Below are 22,420 nucleotides of genomic sequence, written 5' to 3' on the forward strand. Positions count from 1 at the left end.
GACTATGAAAAGGATGACCACTGATAGTATCTACATGTTTCTAGTTGTGTACTATTAAGATGAACCTCTTCCCATGACAGGAAGATGTTTATTTTCCTTAAATTAACAGTCAAGCTCCTAAACTGTGATTTCAAACTCTGAATGGTTTGCAACCATTGTGCACATTGGTGGCAGGCTGGCACTTATTGGTCACGGCTATAAGAAGTTGGATAGCTGGAAGTTATCTAAATAGCAAGTTTGATTAAATATACTTAAAACAAAAAAAAATCTTTCTTGGAATTTCCCAGGTCCTATTATGATGAAAGGCACACTTTAATAGGAATATTGATGTAGATATTTTCTCACCCCAGGATTTTGTGGGAGTTAGTCAAGCTAATGCCTATCCAGAACACCCAATTTAATGAAATATATCTAGGATGGTTCTAGCTTTCCACCACCTTTAGAGCTAAAACCAAAAAGATTCACTCCCTATTATTTTCTGTAAGGTGTAACTATCCCATAGACCCTTAAGTGATAAATACTACTTTTGGGAACCGACTTTGCTCATTAAAGCAGCAACTGTGTTCCAGGTGCTGTTGCCATGGAGGACAGCAGTTTTGCTGTGCTCTGCATTTTTTGTCTCATAATCAGGTGGAGCTGAAGTGTTTTGTTTTGTACAACACAAATAATGTATGCCTCCATCCAGTGCAAATAAAGGAGGAGTTACCCTTTTCCTAGTAAACATCACATAGTTAATGTTGTCTTTTTTTCAACTGCACTATTTATTGCCAAGAAAAAAATATAAATGGACTTTTTCCCACTAAAAGGCACTTTTGTTCTAAGATACTAATAAACTTCATGAGGATCTTTATTTTCTTTTACTTTTACTTACCTTGTTACTCGTACTAGCCTTAGGTTCCCAGCCTTCCTGCCTCAGCCTCCTGAGTGCCAGGATCATAGGTATATGCCACTGAGTCTGGATAGTAGAAAGCTCTCTTTAAGGATCGTATTACATGTTTGTTTGGTTTTTCAAAAGTAGCAAGGAAACCTTAAAGCATAGCAATAGGAGTGATCAGTATACAATGCAAGGGAGAGATGGGCCACATGAATAATACTCTACTTACCTTTTTTTTTTTTTTTTTTTTTTTTTTTTTGCAAAACAGTAAACTCTTAAGTGTATCAGCAAGAGGCATCTCTTAGCTAATTGTCTTTTAGAAGTCCATTGTGAACCTCTTGCAATATTTTTTATTATTCATATTAAATATGACAAAACATTATCTCTGCATTTATGTGTGTTTACAACCAATTCTCTCCTCAAGAATTCTTTGGAGGAAATTTATTATTCTCTCTTCTGTCCCTCAAACCCTGAAAATCTCTAACTCACAGGAAGAAATTAATAAACTCTTGTAATGTTTCTCTGAGAAACTGACAGAAATTATAAATGCATTCACTCACCTGATAAGCTTCTACTGAGTACATGCTATGCCTGTGAACAGATATCAGCAACACAAAAGGAAATACTGGTGTTTGTGAAACAGCAACTCACTCTAAAATAATGTCACATAAAAGACTCTCAATATTATCAGTGTCATCTGTGGTATACCATTTTCCTCCGAGCCTCATAAGTTTCCTCTTTACTAGCGCCAAACAGAAGGCAGAGAACTCACGGACAACGTTTTACAATTGCAGGGGTTTTATGTTGACTGTCGAGGATATCCCTGCCTATTCCAAATACAACTCAAGTGATTCGTGGGTTGTATCCCTGGCTACCCCTGAAGAACTATTAGATTCCAAAATATATTTTAACCATTGATTTCTGTCCTTTTGAATTTGACAGTCTGATCGTCGACAAAGCCATTAGTCATGTTTGTATGCAGACATCATTTCCACTTTCAAATATAAAGAAATCAGAAAAAAATATGACTCTTATCAACAGAATCCTAACTTGGCGGTTTCTAACCACAGTTCACGACCTAAATTAAATCGAAGCAACAAGCACAAAAAGGTGTTCTATTCCCATCCTTTAAAGAATCACCTTATGGTGATTATTTTTAGTTTACATAACAAAATAGAGTAAGTTATAACAACTCTATCTAATGGCATGGTCAACACATGCCAGTAGCAAGACTTATACATGATTATGATTTAGAGTGCAGAATATTACTGATGCTTTCTTTTTGGTATAGGCTATCCTACTAATTATTTTTTAAATCTTGAGCTATAGATATTTTGCTTCCTTTATTTTCACCTGGCTGAGCAGCTGCATGTTGTTGAATCACCTACCCAGAAAGACAGCTGAGTAAACTCGGCACTGATTGTTTCAATAAGTAGAACTTGAATTTACTTACCTATCCCGTCACACTATTTAGTTTGTAAGCGACTGGATTAAAGTTTAATGCTTAATGTTCTGTTGGTGAATGATAAAGAAAATGCCTATTTTATTTCAAAACGCATATATTGTTTTCAAGGCTCATAAGGGGGCAAATAATCCATAGAATAGAATACAATTAATTGCATAAAATTATTTTTCTTGAATTCAAATAAGTGTGTGTGTGTGTGTGTGTGTGTGTGTGTGTGTGTGTGTGTGTGTGTGTTCTCTGATCCTGTGTGTACATGCGATACAAGGAGAACAGGAGTCAATTCTGGTGTCTTTCTTCTTTTACTTTGAAACATGATGATTCATTGAAAATGAAGTTCACCAGTTGCCTACCCTGGTTTCTCCTGTCTCTGCCTCCCAACAGTGTAGTTGGGCACACACACTGCTGTGTGCAGCTTTTTAATGTGGATGGATACAAACTGAGATGCTCATTCTTGTGCACCAAGTACTGTTACTGACTGAGCCATCTCCCCACTTCTGCTATGTAACAAGAATAAAGAACCCTATTGCTTCCTTCTACCATCGTTTATTTCTTTCCTCTTAATATTAATTCACATGTCTTTAAAATTCTTACAATTCATCTTACAACTTTTACATTTTAAGGTGATCAGTCTGATTAGTGTAATTTTTTAGTGCACAGATAGACCAGAAGTTCTAACATAGTCTTTTGGTCGATACACAAAAGATAACTAATTCAGGCAATGAACAAATATAATCCAATAATTGCATCAAATTTTTACTTTGCATGTGGAAGTTTCTAAAAATGTAGTTTTTTTCTACCATTCTTCTCAAGTTTCACGCTAATAACTGAATGCAATAGTTTCTAGTCTACCACAGTAGCTCTTCTCTCACTTTAACAACCATCACAGCAACTTTTTTTTTTAAGTTACATTTTATTTACTTGGTGTGCGCTGTGGTGTGTGTGTGTGAGTTTGTATTTGAGTATGCCATGTACTTGTTAGAGGTCAGGGGGCAACTTTTAAGAGTCAGTTTACTCCTATCATGTGGGTCCCAGGAACAGAACTCAGATGTAATGCTTTGAGACCAGTGCCTGACCTGATGAGTAACCTCACCAACTCTGTAACACAGGTCTAAACACTACTGCAACACTAGTGAGTCACAGTTTTCTAATAAACTTGTATCTGACATCCACTGAAACGTGACGGTAGTAGAGACTATGTCTCTGTCTTTAAAATAGTATGTTTTTCCAAGTCTAATATTTTAAATTATAAAATAACTTTCTCGTTACTCATGTGAATTGGAATCTATGATTAACTGTGATTAACTATAATTAACTATGATTATACATTATCAGTTATAGCTTTGGACTAAGAGAAGAGGGACTGTATTCACCACAGGTAGAGAAAAATTAAACTATAACCACACCGCATTTTGAAGCAACATTATTTATAAAGCTACACTGCCTAAAGGCAGGGTTCTTTTTAACATGATTATCAGCTGACAAAATTCATTACTAATTAACTCACCATAAGTACTACTCTCTATTAAATGAAGATTACACCTGTCAGGCTCTTTGAATAATATTCTAATATTTATCAGAACTCTTGGAAAGAAAAAAAGCCACAACAATCAAGGCTTTTCTCTCAAGATGTGAGTAGCTTAACCTTTTGGTGATATTTTCTGAGATAAATCTTCAAGTTAAAGAAAATGTGGCAATATGTAACCCTGAGGCAAAGGTTTATTCTTTTAAACACTTAAAAATACTTATTTTTGATGTGGCTAGAGGTCAGCAACCAACCAATAACAGTGAAATTACCACTGACGCTTATGCTGGCCTGTGTCAAAGTCTATGCTCACTGTAGGACCAAGTAGCCTTAGCACACAGAGATATTTACAATCAAACAAAATAGGGGAAAAATAAGAGACACTGAAAGAGCAGAAAAGCAAAACAAAGAAAAAAGGGGGAAATTAATGATGGAAATTCATTGAAAATTTATAAAATCCCAGAAGGCCATCCATTTCAGGCTTAATGAGTGTTATTATGTTAAACAAGCCAGAGATGCTGGAGTGCCAATACAGTCAGGCTTGAAAGTGGGTTCTCTGCAATTCCTCACTCAACCAAGGTACCTGGATTATAAACTGACAATGAACATGCATCTCTTGATAACTAATGGATGGTGAGACGAGTGGTCTGGTAGAAGAGAACGTGAGACTGCTGGCTTTTGTTCTCTCTTCACAAATGAGCCTCCTAGAGTTAGAAACTGTAGATCACATGTGATTCCTTTGCAAGCTTCATGCACTAAAGCATCTTATTCTGCATCCTCAACATCTCAGGGGCCCTCAGCAAATATTGTTTTAAAAAGAGACAGACTATTCCAAGGATGTATATATGAAGGGCTGGGCGTTTTCTTCTGCAAGTAGAAGTCTCGGGAAGATCACCTTCAGCATATATGGAACTCCTCAGTGAGCAAGAACTGGTACAGTCAGAGATGTGTGAGGATAGCAATAGACTTGAGAAAGCATGGGAGACATTGAAGCCATGAAACCAAGTAAAACTCCCAAATGATAGCACCAAAATCCAAACAGCGGATGCTGAGAAAGATGTACTTTCGAATAGAATAGAAACTACTCAGCCTCAAAAAGGTTAGAGTATACTAAAATGTCGGTCATAATAGTAGCAGGAAAATCTCTTTCTTTGTGTCATGAGGGAGAGGTTTTAAATGATGGAGTGTTGTACACAGTGACTTCTATGAATTAGCATAGAAAAGATGGAATGAGAAAAAGACGGAATGAATTAGGATATAGCAGTGTTCCTAAAACTTGCTCAGGCTGGATTATTTTTGTTATTACTCTATTCAAAGAGCTTACTATTCTACCCAAGATGTTGTGATAAGGCTGTCTACCGGAGCAGGTATGTCTATTGTTCGGATCAAGATGGCAAGAACACAAGTACTACAAACAACATCCTGGGACCCTCACAGTAAAAGCTCCCCCGTGATCCCTGCTTATTCCCAACTACTCATAATTAACCTGTCACAGAGTTCACAAACTTCAGTTAATAGGATTAGTAGTCAAGGGTTTTGCCCTGTTCATCAGACTTGATCTTTTTTTAGAATAAAACTAATTTGTTTCACTAGATCCTGTACTATTGAATAAAGAAATGCTTTCAAATCTTTTGAGTGTTATTTTCTGGCTCAATTACCACAATCAAGAGGATACCTGGAGGCTGTTCTTACTGTTCTTACTATTTACCATGAACACTATGAATTGTTGTATACAAATGCACACTCTATAACACAGGTGATCTCAGGAAATCTGTTAGAGGTTTAAAACACGGTATTAATGCAGTAGAAAGAATATATGAGGCTATACATTTTAGCCCATAATTTTTTTTAATTGTTTTAATTTCTTACAATGTATGAAAAGGGACCTAAGGAAAATACTTTAAAATTATACTTGCATTTGTAAAATTCCTCAACCAGGAAATCATTCTAGAGAATATCTTAAACATTAAGCCACCCTCTAATATATTAACACATGTTCTTTCCTAAGAAAGAACCAACATGATAAACAAATAAATAATTGTCCTCTTTTGCCATTTACTCTGCTTCTACAGCTATATTCTGGATGGGAGATATTTGCAACATTCATAAATATTTGTTACTTTCATAGGTATTAAACAACATTGATTCTATAGCAAAGAAGCAAAGAGGTGAATGTTGATACTCAGATGAATTTCTCCATTTTTATACAGTCTGAAACCTCAACCTGTGCAGTGGTACCATGCCCCATTTAGAACAGATATTCCCAACCCCATTAACAGAATATAGAAACCCCTACACAGACCATGCAAAGATGCTTTTTCCATTTTATGATTCTAAGTCTCATCAGATTGACAATCAAGATTACTTATCACAGGCTTCAAGGAAAGTGAAGGTTCCAGATTGTGGCAGTCCTGTGCACAGGCTTTGTATTTAGGTGAGAAAATTTAGACTTACTCACCAACATAAGTCCAGAGTACTCATCTATAACCTGAAACTAGACATTTGAGTGTTTTAAGCCACTTATTTGTTTGTTTGTTTTTCTATTAACTTTTTACAATTAATTTTACATATATATACACACACATAATAGATTACCTATAGCAAGAAGAATTGTGACACAATCAGGAATTATATAAATGTTACATTCTTAGTGTTTTGACTATTTGTTTTTGACAGCCTTGAAAAAAACATCTTTCCTGTCTTGGTGGGACTAAATTTCTGAATGTAAATCAATATCTATCACATCTTGTCATTATCAACTAAAACACCTCTCTAGACCTAAAAATATCTTAACCGCTAAATAACTAAGCTTCATTGTAAAACTAAGCTACTTGATCTTTAAGTCCATCATAGACTTGAGAAGAAATAAAAATGGTTACCTGAGTATGCCACGTAATGTTTTAAGCCTTTTTATGTGTGTGGGCTTTTTGCCTTACTTGTATGCCTGCGCACCACATTCATGCAAAGCTTGTGGAGGCCAGATGATGGCGAGGGATCCCTGGGACTGGAGTTACAGATGGTTGTGAGCTGCCTCAAGTTGCTTTCACCAAGCCACTCCCACCATAAAGGTCTCTACTCCCAAACTGTGAGTCAAAACAAACCCTTCCTTCTAAAGTTGCTTATGCCAGGTCAGCTATTTTGCCACATTGACAAGAAAAGTAACTACTACAACGTATTGTTGAAGGAGCCCCTGTGGACGCTGTGCTGTGCTCCCTTCCCTGACGGCCCAGAGTTCCAAGGTTAAGGACATAATTATGTGTTGTGCTACTGTGGTTAATGCTCTCCTCTGGGTCTATGACACTGAATGTCCCAAAAGCCTTTGTCCTTTTTGAATCATGTACATTGTTTTGTTTTTCAAGAGAAGCTTCTCTCCTTCTCTGACAGTTAAACTGAATAGACGCTGTCCCTTTAGCCTTCAGCATGTCATGTTTTACTTTTACAACTGTTTGACTCTTTCATGGGTTTGAGGACAAAATAGCTGAGATCTTTAGAAGATATACAATTAAAGCAAATTATATAAAAGGGGCCTAAAGGTGGCTATTGTGAGTTAAGAATATCAGTTTTAGTTCCTGGATACTGTAACAATTATTCCATCTTTTAAAATGTTGTTCAGACTTACTTTCTATTTCTTAATTGTAATACAAGTAAGATTTCTAAACAGGGTTGGTTAATGGACTTAGGAGAAGAAATGTACTTAAACTCTAGATTATTCTCCACTAAATGCTGCTTAAAAACACAACCTGTCTGCATTGAGTATACGATATATATTTATTTAAATAATAAGTTAATTGTCATTGAACACTATGGCAATCTTTTATTCTTATAATGCTCCATAATTTCTAAGTACAAATATTTCAAGTGATCTACAACTAATGCTTTTAATACTGACAAAACCATCATTTTCTTGGATTACTAAAAAAAAAAAAACAAAAACAAAAACAAAAACAAAAACAAAAAAAACTTGATCTAGAAAGTTCATGCGAACTTCCTAGCCTCATGAAAATGAAAGCAGTTCTTGGTAGCAGGCCTGAGGCTCGAACTCCTGGATCCTGAGCTCAGGCTCCCATTCTTGTTTATAGAACCCAGGACAAGCAAGTATCAATTAATGTAGCACATCCATTCTACAAAGGCCAAGTTCCAGAACAAAACACGACAAAAAAGAAAGAACCTAACAACAGCCTTTTCCGCATACATTAGCTTCTCAATATGGCATGTGTTTGGCCAATTTTTTTTTTTTCCTAAGCCTTAAAGGAAAGTTAGAACCACTGGTCGAATGTGCTGTATCACAAACATTGGCGACTCAAATGTGAAGTGCATAAGCTCAGAATTTACTTCCTCCAGTGAATTCCAATTATTGCAGGGATAGCCTTCACCTGTAATCATCCAGAAATACAGGGATGCCTCGAGTATTCCACCCAATTGTCCTGAGCCACCATCTTCTACTATTTATCTTCCAGTCTAATTACACTGCTCGTATTGATTGTTCTGACTCAACACCTCACTGTCATTTGAACTCAAATTTCAGCATAAAATATTTACTACTTCACGAAAGGTAATACATTAGGTTGCTCTCAGCCCTTACCATATTGCAATAAATGAATTTAGTTGCCATTACTTAATGCTACAGATTAGCCCATTCAAGCAGTAGAGATAGGGTGCTTCTGATGAAAGGAAGGGGGCACTTGGCAACCTGAGACACACTGTAAAGTTCTGGAGTGATGTTTCTACTCTGGGATTATTGGCTACATGGATCTCTCTGGGAGTGACAGAAAGGGGAGGGGGGACCAGTAGATACTTTACACGCATGTAAGGGAGGAAGCTGTTGAACAAAAGATTAAAGTATTAAAGGTAAAGGGTCAAATACAGACAGAAATACGACTAAGGTTTGTTTTGTTTTAAAGAGAACTTGGATTTGTATGAAAGGAATATAATGATACATCACTAGCAGTAGCTTAAGATATTTTGTTAAGGTCTATCTGCTTTACACACCAGGTACAAATACTTATTAATGAAACTGCTAATGTGTGAAGATTATTTATTTATATTTCTCAAACAAAGATGGTATTGTATCAGATTCACTGGGTGTGCTTTGTCCAGTGTGACTTTCTCATTAGCAATTCTTTGCATGATTAAATGCTAAGTACACAGCTGTGTAAAGCCTCAACTGGTAGTAACCAGTAGTGCCAATTACTGCCTTCTTAAAGGAATAATACATTACTCAAATACTGGATTATAAACTTTTGAGGCCCCATTCAGCTGAAAAAAGTGGGGTTATCAATGTAAGTACAGATTATGTATACAACATGTGAATAAAGCTAATGTAATAATTTTCAGCTGTAGAAAACTTAGGTGGGAGAAAGATAACTTAACTCCTGCTTAAGAACTTACTCTCTGAAAATCACAATTAGGCTAAGTCATAGTATAGGGTCCAGTAGATGATAGTTTTTAAAGTGCTTAAATTTATTACTAAGCAAATCTAGTGTGATGAACTATATCATTTACATTAAAATATCATTATTACTTAAAAAAATAAAACTAGGGGTTTGGGGCATTCAACTGAAATGGGGAAAAAGGCCATTGTACTCTAGTGCAGAAGTGAATTCCTTTATGTTTACCTTTCTTCTTTGTAATGACTATCACATCTCAACTATTAAAAATAGCGTCTTTATAACTAGTGGATTCAAATTAGATATGACATCAATTACTATTTTGAAAATATTAAAAAACTCATAGACAAATCTTATTTACTTAAAACTAAGCTTATATAACTTTTAAAAACGACAAATACATCTGAAATTTGCCAAAATAAAATTAAGTTTCTAAAAGCTTGAAGCATTTCTCTATATTCTGAAATTTTGCTTAAAAAGTAAAAATGTGGATAATTTACAAAATCTTATTCCAAAACGCCTCCATCATGTAAAGATGAGACATACAACTTTTAAAGAGGAGAAACTAAATTGTATATATGGTTTGATATGCTTTCAAATTCTCTTTTTGGAAGGATCATCTTTATTTTTACTTATTTGCATATCCATTTGTCTGCATGAGTATACGCAATGTGTATACGGGTACCCTTGAAGGACAAAAGAGGATATTGGATTCCCTGAAGCTAAAGTTATGGACCATTTTATTACACAAGTGCTGGGAATCATTTGGGTTGTCCTTGAGAGTGGTACACACTCTCAACCACTGGACTACCTTTCCAGATCTTCTAATAAGATCAAATTTCAAGAAAAACTCCTGTGTGTTGTGAAAAATAAAATTATTTCTTTCTTGATTACACATTTGTCTGAACTGAGTTTTTTGTCTCTAGGAGTGCAACTACTGGGGCAATAGTTCTTAACCTTCCTAATTCTGTTATCCTTTAGTACAATTCCTCATGTTGCAGTGATTCCGAATCCTAACATTATTTCATTGCTACTTTCTAACTTTGCTACTGCTAGGAATTGTAGTGTAAATGTCTGATATGCAGTCCCAAAAGGGTTGTAACCTGCAGGTTAAGAACCAGTGTACTAGCCCGGCGTGGGAGCGCACACCTTTAATCCCAGCACTCGGGAGTCAGAGGCTGGTGGATTGATGTGAGTTCGAGGCCAGCTTGGTCTACAAAGTGAGTCCAGGACAGCCAAGGCTACACAGAGAGACCCTGTCTCAAAAAACAACAAAAAACAAAACAAAACAACAACAACAACAACAAAAACAGTGTACTAGAGTTTCTTTTGTTGTTGATTTTATTTTATTGTATTGTGGTCAGAATACACTGAGTTTAACTTCTAGTTAATGCTAGTAGAATGTTCTTTAGCTTGAGGTTTAATGTTCAGTAGATATCTGTTAGGTCCATTTGATATATTATGCCATTTAATTCTGTTCCTGTTTATTCTTGTCCAGATCACCTGTTTATTGTAGAAAGCAGGTATTAAAATCACCTACGGTTACTGAATTGGGATTAATTTCTGTCTTGACTTCGAGGAGTATACTTTTTATGAAACTGGGTGTGCTAGAGTTTAGTGCATATACACTTTCCTAAATGTAATGTCTTGTTGGTCACTTTGGTGATTTGAATTTGTAATTAGAGGGTGTGAAATTAATTTACCTTTTATTTAAATATTTTTATATATTTTGATCACATTCTTTCCCTTCCAACACCTCCAACCCTCCCTATACACTCAATTTCATGTTCTTAAAAAAAAAAAAAAACAAAAGCAAAAACAAAACATGGAGATTGTTTAAAGCTCGGCAACTATTCCTGGGTATGGGGCCTGCTGTGGAGTGTGAATCGGGTACACCCACTGGAGAAAACTGATTTTCCCTTTCCAAGCAGGTATCAACTACAAATGAGTTCTTGGTTATGAATGGGAATTAATGTCCGTTCCTTCTCGGTAGTGGGATTTTGTCTATTGTGAGCCTTTGCAGATCTTGCATGTGCTGTTCACATCTGAGTTCATCCTGAATCTGAGAGAGAAAAAATTGTAAGGAACAGGTGTGACTTCATTGGCACAGGAAAAGGACCCTAGTAGCACAGGCATTAAGATGAATAATTAATGAAATGGATTTCATGAAGCTCAAAAGCTTTGGCATAGCAAAGGACCCCATCATTTGATGAGAAAAGCAGCCGGGAGAAAGGGGGTAGGTGTTTATAATTTATACCTGACAATGGTTAGTATATAAAATAAAGAACTAAAAAAAAAAAAAGAAAATCTCTGAACACCAAGAAAACAAATAATCCAATTTAAATATGGTGTACTGAACTGTTAGAATTCTCAAAATATGAAACACAAATGGCTAAGAAGCACTTAACTGTTCAACATCCTTAGTCACCAGGGAAACACAAATAAAAACCACTTGGGGATTTCATCTTATCCCAGTCAGAATGGTCAAGATAAAAAAAAATTATATCATATGCTGAATTTAATCAATGCTGATGGGAGGGCAAACTAGCACAGCCTACACCCTTCCCTTCCCTTCCTTCCTCCCTTCTTTCCTTTCTTTAGTGGATATGTGAATTCACCTTTCTGGGTATTGAAGTAGCAAGAACCATTTTTCATTCCAAAAGAATCAAGTACGTGTCATTACTTTGAGGCATCAGTTGTGAATTTGAGCTTTCTTTTAATTGCATTGACTTTAGTGCAGTAAAAATTAGACATGACTGGTCAGTGAGTACATTTGTCACATTGACCAATTTAGAAAATATTTGGGTATTTTCTGCAACCTGAAAATTTTCCTGTTTTCTTGTATCTCAAAATGTACCAGAAACTCTATCATGTTACTGTAAAGTAAAAAATAAAAGTTTCTTTTTTCATTTAAAAATACACATTAAGAAATAAATGTACCAAATTCATTGACAGTAGCAAGTTTAATTTAAAATTAAAAATATCTGCCTTGGAATGAGGATGTATAAAAAATAGAGCAAGTAAATCGTACCAATAGCAATTTACTATTATAACTTTCACTGGCAGAAGTATCAGTTAAATTTTTTTCCTTATCCCTCTCAATGTTTTATCAGTATCTAATCAAGCACTTCTCAAATGTGCACTAATAGTTTAAGGATTGACACCTAGGCTAGAGACTTAACGTTATGCTAACGCTTGTGATATCAATTACAAACTCTAGAATCTCGTCATATAATTGGATCTCATATCATGCCAATAAATCCTTTTAATTAATAACTCTTACAGGAACAACAGATAGGCTATTTATTGTTACAATGCCACTTAGAAAATATCTGTATCGGTAAATTAAATGGTAATTTACTGATGGCCCCTGCAGTTCCTGAATTACTTTCTTCATAGATTTGCATTGTTCAAAACTCCTTCTGGCTTATTACTACAAAATAAATGTCAAAATGTTGTAGTCAACTAACAAAACTGCTAAAAAAAAAAAAAAATCAATCTACGATTTCCTGTACAACTCTCATTTTGTGGGGAACATCGGAGCACAAATGGAATTAAGTTATAGTCTCTTCAATCAGTATGGTCCTCAACTTTCTGTTTTCCAAAAGCCAATGTAACAATATGAAGATATCTTGTAAATCTGATGGACTCTATACTAGGCACCCAGTAATAGGGATTATACATCTTTACTAAGTGACACTCATAAAATCTGGCACTTCAATCAATATGGTATATAATGGCTATTCTCTCACCTCCATCCTTAAAACAATAACATAACATCAGATGTTGAGATAATGTATTATTAAAGCAGCCTCAGTTTGAACAGCTACCCACCGCAGCTTGATCAAGTCTTTTAGTCCCAGAGACCCTGGAAGCATGTCACAAGCTAGATCATTTATCACCATATGAAACCATAAAGCTTCTAAGTGAGTCAATGGAAACTGAATACTGAATCCGTAAAACCACTGCTTTCTTACATTCTGCTCATAACTATACAGCCTTTCAAACTATTCAGGAGGCCAATCTATTAAATCTGTTACTCAAAGCTCTCTCTCCATGAGGCAACTCTGGCAAACGACCAGATGGCAATAGAGAGTGTCGCATGACCCTGTCCTTGATCTTATTACTTTTTTATCTTTTTCTTATCTCATTCCTCTAGCTCTCCCCATGACTGTATTTCTGTAACTTAAAAAAAACAAAAAAAAGAAAAAAAGAAAAAGAAAAAGAAAAAAAAAAAAAGCCAGGGATCTGTTAAAGTGAAAATGACAGCAGTATTCTTCACCGGGAGATAAAGCAATGCTGAGGTGCACCTAAAGAGGAGCACACCAGCTAAAGTCATCTTTCCAGACAGCAACAAATGGTCTCTTTCACTACCAACCCTTTTTATGTGTGTATTCAGAAAAAGTGAAGAAACATTTTAACTCATCAGGTCGGTTTTATCAATCAAAACCATTAGTATACCTAGTTTTGTTCACTAAAATAATTGGTCTGGAAGTTTTAGTTACTTTGCAGAATAATATGTAGACATGCATTTGGAAGAGACAGTAGTTTTAATCTTTAACAACTGCCAACTGAATTATCTTTTGGCAGCTACTTCGGGTTTCACCTAATAAAAACATCCGTCGAAGGCCTGATACTGTTCAAACACCGGAGCACAAAACTGATAACCCTCTGAGGTATCCACACTCATGCTAAGGAAACAAAATTTGTCAAACTAACAGTGAAGATCTAATAAACAGGTGCTGTGAAAGTTCAGTACTGAAGCTGAAAACTGACAGAGCTCAGCAGCCTGGCAGAGCTAAAGAACTGCAGCCAATGAGGAAATATCTAAGTTCTCTTAGGAAACATTTCAATTTAATAATGGATAGACTCTCTAAATTAACATGTCTATACTATCCAATAAAATTACTACAAGCTATACTCACTCCCTGTCATTATTTCATTTAAATTTAATATCAAAGGGAACATTTAAATTGAGGTCTATTGAAAAACCTGTTTCTAGGCCAAGGAAAACTAACATTTAGAATATTGGCATCCTTCTTTTCCACTGACTTGTAATAACAACAGGTAACCCTGGGCGAGGATATGACGTAACCCAAATGTCTTCCCCTTAATCCAAATATTTAGCACCCTACTGAGGACATCCAGGCATCAATGTCAGGACAGAGGTGGTTTCTCTGACCACATTTCTAACATTTTTTAATGACTTGATTATCCAGGTAAACAATTTCTTCACACTACATCAATACAACATTTTATTATGAAAATTGTGTTTGTGTTTACATCTATGATCAACACAGAATCTTCAAAACGTAAGTATCCAAATAATAGCTTCAACTGGTTCTCATACTAAGCACCCACAACTACTAATATCAAATAAGACTTTAGAAACAGCTATTTCTGTATAATCGTGTACACAGTTACATGTGTAAAAAATTAACATGAATTCCAAAGCTTATAGTCATCTTGACACACTAATCAATAGCACAGCAAACCATGCTACAAATGGCTTGCTGGATTCTGGTCCTGGATGAGTTGCTCAAACTCTTTAAGTCTATCTGACAAGTGAATAGGCTACCCTGTCTATTCTCTGTATCTTGAAGAGAGAAAAAATTACTAAATGAACTACTATAGATACTCACAATAATTTCTGCAGTTAAACATCATAAAAGCTTCTAAAAATCTCTGTAAAACTCATGCTGTCAAAACATTTCCAGACATCCAGAAAAGATGTATGTTCCCAATACGAAATACCAAGGCAATTAACAGCTGCATAGTTGTTATTAAGTAACATTTCTCACCAGCCTTTTGCTGCGACCTCTTGTTTTAGTGTCATATGCACATCCTGTAACTGTATGACCACTTGAGAAACTCGTTGACTTTTATAACACTATTGTGTAGTTTATCTGGTAAAACAACCAGAGAAATCTCAGTGGGAAGACATATTCTCTGAGTATATAAAATTTCAACAGAGAAGAGGGATTCAAAAAGATTATGATATACATTTGTCAAAATATCCATACTATAGATGGTACACTCAAAGACTAACCCAGCATTTAGAATCCAAACCATCCATTTTACTAATCATGTCACAGCATAACACACACCATGGGTTTTCAGTTCTATGTGTGGCCCAACAAACAGACACAGCAACTGCTGCTAATTAGAGGCACGCGCTCACTAGAGTTATTACATAAAATCCAATGAAGGAAAAAGTAGTGATAAGCTCATAAAGTAGGCCAAGCCAGTGTTAACCAAGACAAGGTAACTCTAAAAACAGTTTGATTAATACATTTGGTGAGGCTCAAAAACAAAACAAAACAAAACAAAACCCAAAGCACTAAAATTGTTTTTTAAAAGAAATATGATCTAGAGATAGCTTAGTGGTTAAGAGCACCGCCACTCTTCCAGATGACCCAAGGTCGATTCCCAGCACCAAAATCACCTGTAACTAATGCATGTGGTGGACAGTCCTATCTGCAGCCAAAACACCCAGAATATAAAATAACTTATTTTATTTTAAATTTAAGAAGAAAAACAATATTCAAGCTAGTTAAGATACAGACGAACAGAGGGAACCAAGGCAGTAATGATAGCTCAGACTACTAAAAAAAAGTACATGTAGTATCTTAATAAAGACAGAAAACACACACACACACACACACACACACACACACACACACACACACACACACACACAAAAAGCCAGCATAAAATAATCTTGTATACCTAGAGTTGGTTGTTCAAGTTGATGCAACTCAAGAAATATGCCAGAAATTGAAAGTGGAGGAAAAACAAAACAGTAAGAAGACAAAGAGAGTAACTACTCAGACTAAAACCGATGGAGCTGGCAGAGGGCACTGTTCTCAGTGGGAAATTATGAAGCTGTGGAAAGAGCCAAGCTATGTCTGTGACCTTATAAATGACTCTCCTTCTGGGTATACTCCAGCATACAACAAGAAAATTTGCTCAACCATGTTCATAGCAGCCTTATTCATAATAGCCAGAACATGGAAACAGCCTAAGTGTCCCTCAGTAGAAGAATGGATAAAGAAACTGTGGTACATATACACTATGGAATACTACTCAGCTATTAAAAACAAGGAATTCCCGAAATTTGTGGATAAATGGATTGAGCTAGAAACATAATGAGTGAGTTAACCCAGAAGCAGAAAGACTTAAATGGTATATACTCACTTATATCTGCATACTAGCCCATGGGGCATGTCCCACGAAAGCCTTCACTTACCAGGAAACTGGGACAGAGGGGAGTACATCCTATTGGGGCTCTAGATGAGAGAAGCATGGGAGAATGGCAAAGTAGAAGGATCCAGAGGGTCCTAGAAACCTACAAGTAGAACATTATGATAGGCCGATTTGGGCCCAGGGGTCCCACTCAAACTATGGCACCAGCCAAGGACAATACAAGCGGTAAACTTTACACCCTTACCCAGATCTAGCCAATGGTCAGACAGTCTCCACACTTGAGTGGAGAGTGGGATATGACTTTCTCACGTACTCTGGTGCCTCACATTTGACCATGTCCCCTGGAGGGGGAGACCTGGTGACACTCAGAGGAGGGATAGCAGGTTACCAAGAAGAGACTTGATACCCTATGAGCATATTCAGGGGGAGGTAATCCCCCTCAGGAACAGTCATAGGGGAGGGAAATAAGGGGAAAATGGGAGGGAGGGAAGAATGGGAGGACACAAGGGATGGGATAACCATTGAGATGTAACAAGAATAAATTAATAATAAAAATTAAAAAAAAAAAAGAAGAAAAAAAAATAAATGACCCTCCTAAAATACACACAAATTTGCTTACTAAATACTTGAGAATATGCTTCTAAAATCTGACTTTAACTACCTTTAGGTAGGAGAGTGACACATCACAAGGTTATGCTGGTAGGGAACATTTAAGGATTGAAATCTGAGTCGAACAAATTCATCAATGGCAGAGTTAAGCTAAGGTTAATTCACATCCTCAAAGTTGTTAAAGTGTGCAGCTACGCCCTTGACACTCCAGCGGTTTCATCAATTCAAGCGGCTAACAATGCCCTGGACATGAAGCCAGCTATTTCTGTGCTTCCATGTCACATGGACTATACCTGGGTATTTCTTAAATATCACTCAAATGATTCTACCAGAAACCCCTCACATCTACATTCCAGTCACCTGATTCCACTGGAAGAAAGTACTACCCAGTGACCATTTTTATGTAATACCTACAGGAGATAATCTAGTTATCTCTTCATTGAGGAACTGTCAAGACTTTTGTATTTGTCCACAGTGGAAATCAACCATTTGTACACGTATCTGTTTTCATAGATGAGAATAAGTAAAATTACATAAGCACTAATACTGTTGTAAGTGGTATCAAGTACTGAGCAACATTTAAGTCAGAATATATATATATATATATATATATATATATATATATATATATATATTTGTTCAACTCTGATTTCAGTCCTTAAATGTTCCCTGCCAGGGCCACATCTCTCTCTCTCTCTCTCTCTCTCTCTCTCTCTCTCTCTCTCTCTCTCTCTCTCTCTCTCTCTCTCTCTCTCTCCTCTCTCTCTCTCTCTCTCTCTCTCTCTCTCTCTCTCTCCCCTCCCTCCCTCCCTCAGTGTGTGTGTGTGTGTGTGTGGTGTGTGTGTGTGTGTGTGTGTGAGAGAGAGAGAGAGAGAGAGAGAGAGAGAGAGAGAGAGAGAGAGAGAGAGAGAGACTCATGGTAGCTTAGATAGCTAATTAAAACAAAGTAGTATGTAAAAAAGATTTCTGAAGAACAATGGATTTGCTGATGCTTCAACTAGAAAACACATGCAGGTTTGAGCAGATAGATGTTTTTAAAGTACCATTAATTCTGTCTTTGAAATTAAACAACACTACGATATGCTTTTCGTACAATGTTATATTTGTTATACAGTTAAATTAGTTGTTTTCCTACTTTAGAAATCAATATTCATTTCTACTGTAGAATGAAAATGTTCCAGTCATAAATTCCCAAAGAAGTACCTTTATTCGTTCAGGTTTTTTCCCACAGTTTATGAGACACTGAGCCCTGTGTACTACTTGTGGAGAAAGAGCGTTTAATTAAAAGCAAACTAAGTTACACTTGTTAAAACTAAATAGCTAAGTATATATTCCACTCATAAACTATAGTTATCCTTAAAAATCTATTTCCCATTCAGTGTGTTGACCACACATGACAGACAGCTTCTTCATACTGATCAGGCACACTCACCCAAAGCAGACGAATTCCAGGCAAGTAAAGGATCCACAAGTAAAGAGGGCTGATCAGGTATGGGCTCTTAGTGGGATACTAACCAAACCTTTTTCTTTCAGAATGAAAAGTGACCCTTATAGTTAGGAAAAAATTATCAAGATGTTCAGCAAACCTTACTTCTGGCAGTGGGCTGGCCGGCTTTGTTAGGATTCCTCCAACATACACAACGTTAGGCAGGGTGGGTCTCGGAAACTCCAGTGCTACGTCAGTACACAGCATCCAAAGGCTGGACCCATGAACCAAATCGTACATGGACTTTGCAGGCATCAGGTTGTATTTCTGCATTATCCTCTCATACTTGGGGAGAACCAGAAAGCTAACTCCTATTCTGGATATGAGGTAAACGCCAGTATTTTTCATCCTTTCCAGGAAGTTCATTCGGTCTGTGAGAAGCGAGTTAAATTCTGGGACATATGATAAAGGAGCAGGCGCTCCCACTTCAGCAGGATACCAAAGACCAGTAGAAAATACAGCATATTTAACTCCTAAAAGATGAGCAATCACAAATCCACACATATCATTGGGGTCCACCAGGAGCAGGTCAAACTTTTCTTTTTTCAAACCCTGGATTAGAGCTTGGTTGCCAACCATCATGTCACAATTCTTAGTGTAGTGATCCAGTATGTCAATGAGTTCAACTGCTGTCAATCTCCCAGAGAAAATATTCTGCATTTTAGACTGCAGGAAAGCATCTGAGGTGGTACTGTTGAAGATCCCTGGGTATCGCTGGAGGCTGTAGTGGTTAGATGGGGCAATGTCTCTGCCCTCTGAGAGGAGGAACACAGTGCGGTGGCCTCTCTCATGCAAGGCTGATGCTAGTGTCTTGAAAATATACAAATGGCTTTCAAACATAATTGGCGGCACAATGACGATTTTGGCAGCCCTTGCTATTCCAACAGCACTCCATAGGAGCATGAAATATGGAGTATAAGACTTCATAGCTGCAAAGACAACCAGAAAATGACTTAAAAGAGTATATAGAGGCTAGCCATTCAATCACAACAATTTTACTTTCCAAAATAGCAAATGATGTAATTCTTTTTAAAATGAGCCTAGTATATATTCCAAAGAAGCCTTTACAAAAACACCCAAAATATAAAACAACAGTATTATTTAAGTACAGAATTGGAAAAAATCAACATATAATACATATTAAGACCAATCTGAAATGATATCATTTTCAGATAATAACTTCTGGAAGACCTAGAGACAAATGATAGTGCTTCTTTGAACACTGTGAAACAATATTTAAAAAAATCTATTCTTAATAAATGGCAATGCTAATTCCAGGAAGAGTGGCAATTTTTTAATTTAATTTTATTTTTAATATATTTTATTAATTTATTCATATTATATCTAAATTGTTAGCCCATCCCTTGTATCCTCCCATCCCTCCCTCCCTCCCATTTTCCCCTTACTCCTCTCCCCTATGACTGTGACTGAGGGGGACTTCCTACCCCTATATATGCTCATAGGGTATCATGTCTCTTCTTGGTAGCCTGCTGTCCTTCCTCTGAGTGCCACCAGGCCTCCCCATCCAGGGGACGTGGTCAAATATGGGGCACCAGAGTTCGTGTGAAAGTCAGACCCCACTCTCCACTCAACTGTGGAGAATGTCCTGTCCATTGGCTAGCTCTGTGTAGGGGTTCGAAGTTTACTGCACGTATTGTCCTTGGCTGGTGCCATAGTTTGAGCTCAAAGAGTGGCAATTTTTAATTTTCAGGCATATCAGTACAGAATTGTTACTTAAATAATTTTAACTTACTGGTAAAATTCTCAATTGTGATTAAAAGTTTCCAAGAGAGGTCACATGCTTCAAAAAGAAATAATTAAGTAGTAGTTTAATAACTATGTAGAAAATGTATTTACCTTCTCACAGGTAAGATGACCTTTAGTATATTTTTCTTAATGACTAAATACACTAGATATTCTGACATTATGTATTCATGCAGTACTTTATTTGTTATATAATGTATTGATTAGAGGCATCACACAAGCGAATGACTTTCAAAAAAAAAAAAGAAGTCCAAGAGTAACTGCATACTGAAGAAGGGTTTGGCGAATGATTATGTCCCAAACCATACTGTGTATGTTCTACGTTCAACTAGCACGCCGACCTCAAATCAGATGGATATACACTTCAAGACTGACACTTCTCCTAGACTTTCAGGTTAATATTTTATGTACAAAATCTCACTCTGACATTTGTGAGATATACACACATTATGTTTAGGAGAGCTATTAACTATATACAAAATCTACTCATTATAACCAATATGGGCTTAGGTTAGACTCCCAAACAGAGATACAGTCTAAAAAGTTATACATGGAAACCAGACACTTTGATTTCAAGGAACAACACAAAATACATTTAGACATACATGAAAAATCATGGTGCAGTTGTCTATTTTTGCTTATGATTGTATAATAGCCATACTCTTCAGGAAAATTCCCAATAATCTAAACACAATTGAAACAAATATACTTTTTCAATATGTAAGCTCTGCAAGCAACCTAAAATAAACACACACAAAATAAGCTGTATTTTTACAATAATAAATACACTATTTTTAAGCTGTTTTCTCCTTTCTTACCTCCAGGAGAAATAAAAGCAATGTTTTATATGAATTACAAATATTAAATGTTGACTGAATGACTATATAGATTTGGAAACAAATGTGTAAAAAAGAGAAAACATTATTTTCACAGCATTTTTTTTCTTTAATTACAGGGTCAACATAGGATGAAATAAGTAGTCAAACTTAGAGGGGGGAAAAAGCTTTCTGGGTTTTAAGTGTACTACTTTTGCCTCATAACTGTGTGTCTCTCTGATGTTACTGTCTTCCAATTTTGAAGAAAAAATTAGAGATTTTGCATACACATGCTATAAATTTTAGGGGTGAGGCTAATGCAAAGGCAGGTACACCATAAATACTACTGTCTACTCTCATTATGTACATACCCAAGATATACTTAATGATGAATCCCTGGCAGCAGATAGGTACTCTTCTACTTGGTGAACTGACAATTAGCACGTACATCAATCACACTCAAAGTCATACTGATCATAAATAACTGAATAATTAATAATGATGATGATGAAACAAACCCTTCCTCTGTGTTTTCTTACTCTGATCTCAGTATTTTATTTCAGTCTTTACTACAAATTAAGAAGAATAACGGGTTTTGCTTTAATGAACTTCTTATGTTCTAGAATATCACTGTCCAGCAGAATATTCTGTGAGATGAAAAACATGTAGCCCTGTTTTCCTACTGGGCATTCTCTACTCACCAGTAACTAATGAGCAGCTTTATGAGGCTAATAAGAGTGAGAGCTAAAATCTAAATTGTATTAATAGTTCAGCTACATATAGCTAATGAGTACCATCCTTGAAAAAAATTTAGAAGTACAGATTCTAAATATTGATTCTACAAAAATTACTATTGAGAAATGTCAATATTCTCAAGGCAAAAGACCTTCTAAAAATAATGTTCCCCATGCCCTCAGTGAAAAGCAGTGACTATAAGAAAGCAGCATCAATTAGGTCACTATGCTCTACTACTTAAATACAAGACCAATTATGAAAGGCTATGAAGCCCCTAAGCACAAGCACCAGCATCAAAAGTCCTACTGTGTGAATATGAAAGGAAAGACCACAGCTAGAAACAAACGCTGAAATTCTCCTGCTCCAGAACCATCTAAGCTCATCCCCTGGACAGTGATCTTATTATATAATATCTTATCCTTATTCTCATTTGTGTTTAGGGAGACTGTCTGTTAAAAACTCTATAGGGGAAGGTGGACTGGAGGACATGGAGGACACAGTGGTAAAAGCAGAGAGGCAGGTGAAGGGAGAAAGGCTAAGGAAAAGTGTAGGAAAAG

At 36.2% G+C, this 22,420-nt stretch overlaps 1 protein-coding gene across 1 annotated transcript in view; it reads right to left on the reverse strand.

Annotated features, from left to right (window-relative positions):
• Nucleotides 1-22,420, reverse strand: part of Ugt8 (UDP glycosyltransferase 8) — a 61,745-nt gene that overhangs the window by 23,640 nt on the left and 15,685 nt on the right. The window contains exon 2 of the mRNA XM_051166028.1: nt 18,655-19,478. Coding sequence (XP_051021985.1) covers nt 18,655-19,476 — 822 coding nt within the window. The 5' untranslated portion in view covers nt 19,477-19,478. The remainder of the gene's footprint in view (nt 1-18,654; nt 19,479-22,420) is intronic.

Source organism: Acomys russatus, chromosome 23, assembly GCF_903995435.1.
Source record: "Acomys russatus chromosome 23, mAcoRus1.1, whole genome shotgun sequence".
NCBI lineage: Eukaryota > Metazoa > Chordata > Mammalia > Rodentia > Muridae > Acomys > Acomys russatus.